General features: G+C 37.3%; 1 protein-coding gene across 4 annotated transcripts in view; it reads right to left on the bottom strand.

Moving 5' to 3' along the window:
• Positions 1-12,265, bottom strand: part of LOC106100425 (teneurin-3) — a 51,310-nt gene that overhangs the window by 5,912 nt on the left and 33,133 nt on the right. For all 4 annotated transcript variants that reach the window (XM_013279269.1, XM_013279268.1, XM_013279267.1 and 1 more), the window contains 12 exons: positions 11,524-11,643; positions 10,772-11,449; positions 10,483-10,677; positions 10,200-10,409; positions 9,898-10,083; positions 9,623-9,769; positions 9,287-9,494; positions 4,152-4,271; positions 1,613-1,777; positions 934-1,108; positions 475-717; positions 97-324 (listed from right to left, as the gene is read on the bottom strand). In XM_013279269.1, the coding sequence (XP_013134723.1) occupies positions 97-324; positions 475-717; positions 934-1,108; positions 1,613-1,777; positions 4,152-4,271; positions 9,287-9,494; positions 9,623-9,769; positions 9,898-10,083; positions 10,200-10,409; positions 10,483-10,677; positions 10,772-11,449; positions 11,524-11,643 (2,675 nt within the window). The remainder of the gene's footprint in view (positions 1-96; positions 325-474; positions 718-933; positions 1,109-1,612; positions 1,778-4,151; positions 4,272-9,286; positions 9,495-9,622; positions 9,770-9,897; positions 10,084-10,199; positions 10,410-10,482; positions 10,678-10,771; positions 11,450-11,523; positions 11,644-12,265) is intronic.

The following is a 12,265-nucleotide window of genomic DNA, read 5'->3' as shown; positions in this document are numbered from 1 at the left end:
CCTTTGTTATAGGCAAATTGATTAAAAAACTTTTTTGCACATAATCATTTTTCAATACTAGTTTCTAGTTCCTACAGTCCATAGTACGAGCATTACCTGTACAGTCCGCGGGTAGCGTTTCAAATGCAGTAAAGCACCGTCGCCTTTCTGTAGAATGCCTTCATGGAAGTTGTAATGATGATGGATGTCAAGTCCCCAGCCGCCGATGTCTGAGATGTCGACGTCGAAGCCGGCCAACGTCGCCGTCTGCGTCTCCCACACGATTGATGAACAAGACGAGTACTCGTAACCAATTGAGATCTTCGCATGCGCTTGCCCGTACACCTGGAAAATATAAAAGATTGTTTAATTAAATAATTAGCCTACAAAATTACGATTATATATATCCAGAATTTATATATCCAGACCTTGGTATCCATGAGCTGCATACTAGGTGCAATTATAATGGAATAGTTTACGTGTAATTTAACGCACCTTTTGTTTATAGACGTTACGTTTGTTCCATGCGAAGACATGTGTTAGATCAGGGTCTGCTTCATATGTATGTGTGTGCAACGATCCTTCTATCTCGACGCGCACGTGGACGCGAGCGAGCGACGCCGGTACCACGCGCCGAGTGAGCTGCACATGCACGCACGATAGATAGCCCGCCGCCTGCGACGAACGGTACGTCAACTGTACCAACGAGCCCGGGATGCCAATAGACTCACTCACGATCTGAAATAACAGATTATTAAACGTTAGTGGTATCGATTACATTTTTTTTATTAACACTCTCTATTGTCACCAATATCTTTCTCATGAAAGTGAACTCGTTTGGTGTTTCACGTTCAACGTTCTAAGTATACCTCTGTTTAAATAAATCGTGAACAATTTGAAATATTCTGAAAGACCTATGAAAAAATCATATCTCAATACAATCACACAACTCACCTGTGCTTCAGGATATACAACTGTAGTTGTAGTGGCAGAGGATGCAGCGGGTGAGGCTAACGGCGGCATCGCCACCACCTCGGGCCGCAACCTTTCGTGGTCGTGCGCGGCGCACGGCGGTCTCTCCGCCTCCCACCACTGGGGCATCGGCGACCAGTCCAGTCTCGGTGGAGCTCTGTACATACATTAATTGCTTTATTATGTTACGGCGCTAATCTTTTTATAATGGCTCAATTTATAAAAGCAAGGGCGTAGGGTAGGTTTATTTGTTTCGGAAGCAATTTGTCGTGTATTTACTTACAAGCAGGGAATTGGAATATTACTTACAATGACTTATTAAAAAACACATTTGTACGTTATAAAAATAAAACTAGTACAATATAACAAAGTTTGTCTGAAAAAGAAACTCTGAACGTAATCGATAAAATAAAATAACAAATAGCAATTATAATTAGTAATACAAATAAGGTGTTACAAGCTCAGTACTTTACCAATAACCGCCTTTGTTTTCTTGAAAATAATAATTTGTGGCCGAGGCAAATATGACACCTATTACGAGTACATGACGACTACAATTTGTTGGCTTTAAATGTTTATTTGTTATGGTGACAGCTTATTTTATGTGTTTTATTTCCTATTTTTTTTGCAAAGCAATTGATGTGTTATTTTGATATTTTACCTAGGTGTCGGTACTTTGACGCTATCATCGCTGAGTTCCATCTGCACTGGAGGCAACACAACTATCTGATTCCACGGCACGAAGACGGTCTTGCGTAGAGGCTTGAAGGGTGAGCGCTGGAACTGTAACGTCACAGCTCCGCCGCCGTTCACCAAGACATCGAACCTGGAATAGTTACATATAGACGATTAGGGAAAGTATACATAAGTAAAGTCACTATTGTAACATTTGTGTAGTAAAATGCAAATCATATTATATTATTGTTGTTGAATGTGAATCTATATTTCATTACGTAAATTTTTACTTCTCACAAAATAATTGCTTTCCAATATTTTGGATTTTTATTTTCAATTTAACTCTTGGAGATTCAGAAGAAAACAAATATCTATCTTAAGTAGATAGAAGCACCCTAAACCTTTATTCGAGTTAGATATTGATAATATTACAATTAGAAGTAATCAAATATATCGCAAGTCAACTGTAAAGGTTATGCCTATAAATAGCTTGAACTATCAAGACTATTAAAACTAACTACAATTGTGTTTACATTTTAATAAGAGCTTTTACGTAATAGTTTTAGAGCGCATGCTCACAACAATTACGCTACTGCATCGTAACTTTGAGGAGGCATTGTGGTACGTCTTAAGAATTTGTAGGTTAATTATGAAAGTGCTTTTTAATGCTATTTTTATAAACGTTTGTGGTAATATACATTAAAAATTAGTACAATTTTGGATTTATTGGAGTTTATAATTTTAATTGCTTGTTAAAACCTATGTTACCCAAACGCTATAGAATTCTTTTTAAATTTGACATGTTTATTAAATTTGAATATTCGAATCTTCCTGTGTGAATGTCCTGCAAGTGTTTTTGTTTGAAAAACTATCTTCCATGTTTACGAAGCTTTCGTTCCGGCTGCCGTAAGTCAATTACGTCAGAATTCGTCATGTCGGGCTGTCGGGCTTCGGACACGGTTATAATACATTAATAACGCATGACCGGTATTTAGTTAAAATATTCATATAGAATGTAACTATTGTACAAATATTTCTGTTTGTCACGCGATGCTGTGTGTATTTTTATTTTAATAACATATTAAGTGTATAAACGTGGACGTCAAACGTGTATTTATAACATTTCAACATCGTTAGTAGAATTTTAAATGGTATTTATTTTAAGAAATATATACAACTACTTAATACTAGCTGTTCCCATGCGTCATCATCCGCATAAAATTATAAAAATTTCATTTTATTGTTTACATTTGTCAAATTATCAATTGCAAATGTCAAAATGACATGACATGATGTCAAACCATGGCAACCTTGATTCCTTGATGTTGGCAGCAACTTATGGTCACTTTCCCGCATTAGGGTTATTTTTCAAAATATTTACCCCTAACTTTAAAGACGTGAAAATATTTAGCCTTAAGCGTGACGTAAGTGTAGGGCTTTTTATTAAAAAAAGGATTATCCAAAAATATACTGTATTTGCTGACATCTTAGGCAACAAAGAAGTGTGTGTTTACGCTTTATTATAATAGTATAGATTAACTATTAGCCTTTGCCCGCGACTACGCACGAGTGGAATATAAAAACAAAAGTGAGTAGCCTATGTGTTCTTCCAGACTATCCTATATACGTCTATACTAAATTTCATTTAAATCCGTTCAGCAGTTAAGGCTACAAACTCTAACAAACGTCCATCCATCCATCTAAACTTTCGCATTTATAATATTACTAAGATGTATTAACGAGATAACGCTAGATATTTTAAGCACTACGAATTCACACAATGTCAGACAGATTGTGTGATTGTGTGAATGTTTTATTTATCAGCTTAATTTAAATCAAATGAATAAAATAATTTGATATGTTTTCCTTATTTGTGTATCACTTACGTTCAAATTAAACCTTAATTTAACAAAATAAACTTCAAATGAATGTGGTTTTTAGGTTCTTTTAGGGATAAAATGGCTGCAAGAGTGTCGTATATTCAAACAAGGGCGCCACTGTAAGGCGACGCAAGCTGTGTTTTAATTGTTCGTATTTGCTGCATTACTTTGTGTTTTGTGCAGGCTTCCGTTACTTTCACCTGGACCATTTAGCTTTTTATAGCTGTAAAAAGGGTACCTTGTGTTAATTTTTCATTATAAAACATTACTATTTTTATGTTTTGTTAAACACCTTGTACGATTTAAGTAATACAATTTAACGAAACGAAAAAAAAAACAAATTGGTAAGCTTATATCAACATAACGTATAATACCTATAGGGTAATCAAAGAGACAATCATATTGTTCAAGGCAATTCAGTTCAATTGAACTATTTTTTTATAACCATAAATAAGTATCTTAAGACAATTAAGAAAATATTAGTGACATCGTCCCAGATATATGAAATAATTGAATTTCATTAATCAATTCTAATGGTGACAGTCAACAAGAAATTACCAAAGTAACCTGGAATCAAGTAAAATATAAGATCTTAAATATAACATACTAATTATTTAAATAAACCACTGACTTGTGGGTACCTACCATCCACCCTGTCTAGTAAGAGTGAAGCCGAAGCGAGCTTCCCGATCCACGGACACCCGTATTCCGATGATTCCCAATCCTTGCGGCGAGACGACCTGGCCGCGCATCACCGACACACGGCTGGATAGGATGTTACGTCAGTCTCTCACCAGGGGGCAGTGTACAGCGTACAAGGCGATATGCTTCACAGGTTATTTTCGTTTAACCTACTTAGTTACTGGTTCATACTTTAAAAGGCTCATTCATGTGTACTCGTTTATAAAATAACGTGTTATACAATATAATAAAATGTTAACATATAAAGTAGGTGTAATACATACTTGTATAGCATATAAAATAAATTGCAATAAATTAAATTAATATTTCAATAAATAAAGAATAAATGTCGCGTGTGTGTGGTTTATTACTCGATATGGATGGCTATGGCCTCTTTAAGCTACCATTTGTTGAGACAATTTTCAATTTTAACTTCTTGCTTTTGCTTTGAATATGGTTTCATATTCTTGACAAAATTTTAAGTAATTCAACATGCAGATACGAAATAAAATAAAATCAAATAAATGATACAATTTAAATTAACAGATTTAAATATGTCATATTAAACTCGGAAACACTTAATATAACTCAGGATAGATTATTTTGAAGATTAAGAAAGATTTAATGTAATTAGATGCACAGTTTCCTGCGGTAGATTTTCCAAGATAGCAAACTTAAGATCACAAACATTTCCTGTGCTATGTTTAGCTTGCGTGGTTGCGGGTTGATTCGAACGTTATATGCAATAAAACAAGCAACTTGCGCGGCACATCTGTGTGCATAAATTAAATCAGAGATGCTCATTTGATTAATCTTACGTTCCCCAAATATATGCGCCGCATTCTCAAAATATACTTCGATTTATTATAAACTATTTGTATTATTGCGGCTGTTTTAAATATCGTGCGTTATTTACTGTTTGTGTGAGTCAAATTGCCAAGTGTCTTTTAATTTATTTTATTGATAAAAATCAATCATTTATTCGCTTTAATCTTACCGTCCATAGTTTAAAAGGTTATCGATCGTCGGGTTATCAAATATTATTAGTAACCAATTAACTGCAAAACACGACAGCGTTATCGTTTGTTTTCCCAAGTACTAACTAATAATAGGCTATTAAAATACCCAAGACCTTTAACCCTTTCGGGGTAGGTAAAGTAGTACTAATGTGTATGCAAAGTTTAGTTCAGTACCCGAGAGAGACCTATGCAGTTCAATGGATGTGTACGCATACTACGCAGAATATCGATATTTTTAGTACTTTAATTTGAGTTACTTTACTTCAATACATTGACAAAAATATCTTATTAATGTATCTTTATCGTGTAAATAAATATATAAATATCATGTAGTAACTTAAATATACGAAAATACGAACATTATCATTACTATGTATATTACCTGTTTATATTAAACGTGAAAATGATGAAACATTTTATAGTATCTTTAATCAATAACTTTGAAAACAGTATTTAAATAGAAAAATTTGAAGCATATCGCCCTGTAAACTTCTTCGATCACAATCTGAGCGAAGTTCTCGTGCTAATGCGTTTAATAATTTTGTTGTAAATTCTGTGAAAGTGAAAGAATGAAATAAAAAACTGAATTATAATAAAAACAAAAGAAGTTCTTAGCATTGCACATTCTCTTATCAGGATCAGTCAGCTAAATCTAGAGTAGATTTCTGTTTGAATATACGAATAAATATAAAACAGAATTAAAACAAAAATCTACCTAGATATGTATTTAGATATTATAATGCATGTTACAGCTGCCACACAAACCATATTATATCTTTCATTTAATATTGTCATTTATAAGTATCTAATACGATATCATTTCACACACTGGAAATTGGTGCAAAATCTTAGAATTGAAATTAATTAAAATACCAATTGTGAAAAGGAGAACATTTAACAATTAAGACCTTACTTAGGTAAGTAACTTAAATAAAATAATAAATACAAAAAGGGATGTTAATTCGCGATAAACTCAAAATTGATCACATTTTAAAATTTGTTTCATTGCACCAACATTGTCTAAATGTATTTTATTGTTTTGTCTATCTACCCCAGAGAAGCTAAGACGGGTTGCACATTGCCTAGTTGTTTAGTAAATGTGTGTAGGAGTGTTGTCGAGGGTTTTTATTTTTATAAAATCACCTCATTACACTCGATGTTGCCGCAGTTAACTTCCCGAGTCGTAGATCGTAACCGCGGTCCTTTCCCACCCCGCCTACCACTGTCGTTTTGTTTCGTTCTGATTGCTCCTACACTTGTATGTGTTTTGTTTTTATGAATGCACCACGACATCAGCGGCAATCTAGTAGGGCGTTTCAATAGCGCACGCTCACAATTCACTACCTTTGTAAAAAGTTTCTCTGTTATCTTCGAGTATCTAGCCTTAATGGTACCCATAGTTTTTGTAATGCGGATTATGTGACTTTGTTTATTTTATTTGAAAATCATACAAGCTAATGTATGTAAGCAACTTATTAATGTTCTGAAAGAAAATACATGTTTAGTTTCTGTTAAACTTCAACATAGTACAAGTGTATTTGGTTAATATACGCTAAAACAGTTTCAAGGTTAAAAGTACATAACATGTTGGGTAACTAACTGAAAGAAAAGTTAATGTTAAAATTAATAAAACTCAAATACATTTACAAATTCTCAACTAAATACAGTAAAGTAACAATTGAATCAGTTATCTGAAAAGAGCAACAAAACATATTTTAAGTAGACATTTAAACTAAGAGTAGAAGATGAATATTATGTCAATTGCACCAATTTCACAGTGATAATAGAAATAAGGTGTTAGAGATGACCAACTGATGGAAGCGATGGTGGTAATGTACAACTTCCGCGACACTGCGGCGGTCGCTTCATGAAGTAAACATTCAATATATTGTGTTTCGGTTAGTCACAGAGGGTAAGGATCTAAACACATAGAGAGCTCGGGCAGGGGGTAAGGGTTTGGTTCACAGATGAAAGACGCAGACAAAGGGTAAGGAACACATAAAAGGGTAAGTTTATTTGAAGCTAAATTTGCGTGTTCGTTGAAATTTTGCTCAATCGACGTTATAAAGTTCGCGTCTCGTTTCGTATTTCAGAAGCCCTACTCCTACCGAAATGTGTTAATTACGTTCTGCGTGAAAGCGTAAATGATTTTCCTAAGTTTTATAGTATAGCAAAAGTATGCTATGTGAGCTATAGTAACATAAGCACAGTAGACGATAACAATAAACATTACAAAATACAGCTGTGGTCGCGGCAACTCATTAGAATAATGAAGTTTTCACTATAATTTCCGGCTTGAACCGTCAATGATTTAATATGACTTTTGCCCTGACCACAAGCAACATTCAAGACAGACATACAGATGTTACATACACATAGAGAATGAAACGAATACACAAAGGAGTGAACAAAAAATTGAGAAGCATCAGTGGCGCCGTTCGCGTGCCGTGCCGTTTTGTGCCGAGTCGTGCGGTGGCGGGTAGCGGGCAGCGGACACGCGGCGGGCGCCGGCGAACACACATATGCAGGAGTCGCAACAAAAGGGAACAGGTTGACAGATACTGAACACTGAGGGGCGAGGGCGGGCTGACTGACACTTACCATGGTGTAAAGGAATTCCAGAACTCGCTAGGAGTGGCGGACACACGGCGGCACAGGGACACAGAAAGACAGGACAGATTACTACACAGATACCTACATCCCTCAGTGCAACACCACCCCGACTTCGCAATCCGGCGACTGCGCGCGTCTACACTGGTTACTTTGCGTTTTAACACTTGCTCTGAATGCTCTTTACGAATCAAATTGCGAATGTACCGGCTCGAATACTAAGCCCGTTTGCATTAGAACAACACCACCACTTTAATTTATACTCTTTGAAAGCGTTTTAAAAAGAAATTTAAGCTCGAATAAAAGGCCTATTGTTGGCCGAGACGCGGGGCGAGGGGCACGGGGCAGACGAGCCTGCCGGATGGTGGGCGCAGACGCTCCGTCAAGTGTTACGTTTGTTAAGGTTTAATGAAACAAATGCCAGAACGCAATATAACCTCTAGACTTTTCAAATGAAATAAAATAGTGAAGCGGCTCGTGTTTTAATGCAAACAAACTTTTTAGGCGCTTTTGCATATAAAGCGAGGTGGGTTGACTACTATTGTTATTCAGTTTTGCTTTGTCTTATTTAAAATTTCGAGATATTAGATATTCTATTAATTAATTTTGTTATTCGAAAGTTTAACGACTAAACCTTTGAAGTCGATAATAATAACTAGAATCACAACAGATTTGATAACATTAAATAGAAAACGAATAAAGTTTTGGATAATTTAGATTAAATGGCGTATTATTTTAAGTAATAGTCTGTCATGATTCAAGTTGTGTTTGTTGATCCATACAAAAATACTGTATAATTTACTCGACGGGAAGACAAACAAAACTGTTCGGAAGCTTTTGAGCGTTATTGAATCGTATTATTCCATTTAACATTACAATCAGACGCATTTTTTTTGTTTAGACAAACAGGTAGGGTTAGACACACACAAGGGATAAACATTAGACAATACACAACACATCGGATCTGGTGTGAAAAATAAAATTATTAAAAAAACAAAAATCAACAAAAATTAAAGTAAATGTAAAACAAAAATCATGCGGGGCTCGCAAATAATATTGTTTTATTTCTCACGCGACGAAACGCAGGAAAATCAAAACACTTCCACCAGATGGTAAAATAAATATTAATTGAGAAAGTACAAAATGTATAAAGTACATGAGATAACTTAAAATAACCACACCAAATCCTCAGGAGAGGTCGAGGAAAATGAGCGGGATTTAAAATGGCAGAGGTGCGCTAGTTCCTAATTTTATCATGGAATGAATTTTATTTCTTTCTCTCAAAGATTTATATCACTGTATGACAATGAAGATTTTATTTTACTTTATAGTGCAAGGACTCTCAGTTATAAACATTTAATTTGATAAAGCGTAAGAGATATCGCTGATTTTATAAACATGTTTGACCTAAGCGATAACTTTTACATTATAATAACGATTTGGTGTACGAACAATTTGTGACGAACTTACCTCTCAGAATATTCATCCATGTGTGCATAACTCTGAACTGAGTTCTCTTCGATAAGGAACTTAACGCGCTGGTAAAATGATGCGGTGACAGAAGGCGGCTGCTTGCGGAGCAGCACTTCTACGGGGTCGTTGGAGGCGAGGCACATTATGTGCTCCGCGCACTCCGGCCGGCTGCAACACTCCGAGTCCGAGCAGTCCGTCATGCCATCTTCAAAATGGTAGTGCTATCGTCAGACGCCAGCAATCGCACGGCAAACCGCCGCTTCCGTATTCGAAAGCTGCTATACGACTTATGAAATAACAGTATAAAAGACCATTTGGAAGTAGTTACATTACCTTCGTCGTTGTCTTCGTTATCGTTGCAGGAGAGCTCTAGTGCGATGGAGCAGTCTGTGCCAGCCCAACCGTCGGCGCATGAGCAATGATACACGCCGTCTTCTAGCAGGCACTGCCCGTGACGAGAACAACCATTCGGGCAACCAGCTAAATACAACGAACGTTTTGTTAAGTATACTTTAATATAAAAAAAAACATTCTATCCTGTTTACAAAGAACCTAATTAAAAGACTTAATAGCTTTGAAGAATTAAAAACATTAGAAGGAATTCTTACGTAGCGTGCAATGTTTTCCGTTCCAACCCTGCGTGCAAACGCATGTTCCGTTTTTACACTGTCCGTGCTCATGACAGCGGAGGTCGCACGGTCGCTGGTCGCATAGTGACCCCGTCCAGCCTTCGTCACAGCGACACACGCCCTCCGCGCACACGCCGTGAGGTCCACAATCCAAGGAACAAACCACTGTTACATATACAACATTTTATAACATAAATAATACAAACAAGTCAATAATAGTTTCAAATCAATTCAAGTGGTACGATACAACCGACTCTTCGATTATATCCTAAATATCTAACCTTGAGAACAATCATCGCCAGTATATAAAGGATCACAGACGCATCTGCCAGCATCGAGATCGTACACGCCACGCTGCGAGCATGCAGGTAGACAACGCTGCACACGCGCATCACGTTCGCTGCATGCGGCACCTCGCCAGCCGGCGCGGCATACACAACGCCCACGCACGCATGACCCGTGACCACCGCAGCTCGGGTCCAAACAATCCTCTAAAATATAAATAATTTTAAATTCAGTATTTTCTCATATAATTTAAAGATATGATTGCTAAATAAAAAGCACCTTCATCGCACTTTGGACCCTTCCACCCCGGTTTACAATGGCAATGACCAGCAATGCATTGTCCACGACCGGAACAATCGGCGGGCTCGCAGTCGTGCGCAGGCACGTCGCATTCGGCTCCCTTCCAGCCCTCAGAACAATGACATATACCCCCCGCATAAGCTCCGTGCCCAGAACATAATACTGGACATACGCCTAAAAACAAAATAACATTCAGATGATATCTACAGGTATGCAACTTAACGATCGATCGAAAGATAATGATCGTCCTAAATAATATGATTCTTACTTTTGGAGCAGTCGTGACCTTCAAATCCATCCATGCAGTCACATTTACCAAGATAACAAGACCCATGTCCAGAGCAATCGTCGGGACAAGAATTAGTGACCCCTTCAGCTTCCGATACAATCATTTCAACGCTGTGGGATTGAAGTTCATCGTTGTATATTGAGATAAACCATCTTCCCGTGTCGAGATACTGCAGAATGCTAACATTAACCCTCATGTCGGTCGATCTTTTGCTTATCGTATGGTTCCACCTATGAAAAGGGCTTATGGTTCCTAGTAAAGCGTCCCAGTTGTCGAGGCTATGATCGAAAGTGTTAATTCGGTGCGTACTTCTTTTGCGCAGCCTGTGGTCGACTCTGCCGCCACGTATGAATTCAGCAAAATCATATTGAGTCACGCTGGGGGCTACATTTCTTCTTCCATAAACGGCAAAATTGGCTCCCCAAGGTACTGTGAAGTTGAGGCTTACGTAGGCTGGCTGTTTGTTATGGAATTCAGAACTCCAAAACTGGTAGGCGGGTATTGTAGCGCTGTGTAATTCATCAAATTCTCTAACTTCCAAAGCCGGCGACCAAGGTGGTGGTGCAGCTTGTTGTGCCTGCTGAGGTATAATTGCAGACTCTATTGACGCCTCTGCTGTTGTGGACCATCCGCCAAGTGAGGACGTTGATATTGATTCTAAAAACAAGATTTCTGTTACTCTAATGTTATTAACATTTATTAAGGCAGACCAAAAAAAAGAAGGTTAATACCATCCGAAGGTGAAGACGTAGATAGTGAATCTCTAATTCCTTGTGCGTGCGTTACTGCTTTTACGTCCTGTACCAGGATACAATTAGAATTGTCTATATTACTTTTAATTGACGATAATGCTGCAACAAAGAGAAAATACCGAGATAATTTAAAAGCACTAATAATGTGTCGTATGTATACTATGAAAAAAATTGTGTTACCTAGTTTGTGTAAGTAGTATAAATACAGAGAAAAAATTAAATAAGAATAGGGTCCGGAGTAATTGTACTAAACCTATATAATGTCTTTATTTTAAGGTAGGTCCACAGTGAAAGATTTCGCTATAGAAATTGACAGAATGGAACATGAATAGGATAGGATAGATGTCGTGACGTCCCGTCGGTTTTTAATTAGGCGCAGCGCAAGCAAGGCGCGTATCGTGGAGGTGTGACGAATCAATCGGCGCCGCTGCCACGGGCAGGGGGCTGCCGGCCAGCGGACACCGAGCACGTAGGTCGCCCGACGCTCACTTACATCCAAATATTTCTTGCTGCCAGGAATGTCGTTGTCTTCTCATTATATGACAGTTGCCAGAGATCGAATCGATTCGAATTTCGTGCCACTCCGACTAATTGGATATTTTTTCACGGTTCTAACGAAGGAGCACGGGGCTCCAATAACACGGGGTAAGCGATGCGTGAAACACCTTTGAAAATAACCTGGAAACTTCTAAATGGATTTTCCTTTTTCTGTTTCCATGGA

Source organism: Papilio polytes, unplaced genomic scaffold (genome assembly GCF_000836215.1).
Source record: "Papilio polytes unplaced genomic scaffold, Ppol_1.0 DF824047.1, whole genome shotgun sequence".
Lineage (NCBI taxonomy): Eukaryota > Metazoa > Arthropoda > Insecta > Lepidoptera > Papilionidae > Papilio > Papilio polytes.
The sequence above is the reverse complement of the archived record's forward strand: the minus strand, read 5'-3'. Positions and strand labels throughout refer to the sequence as shown.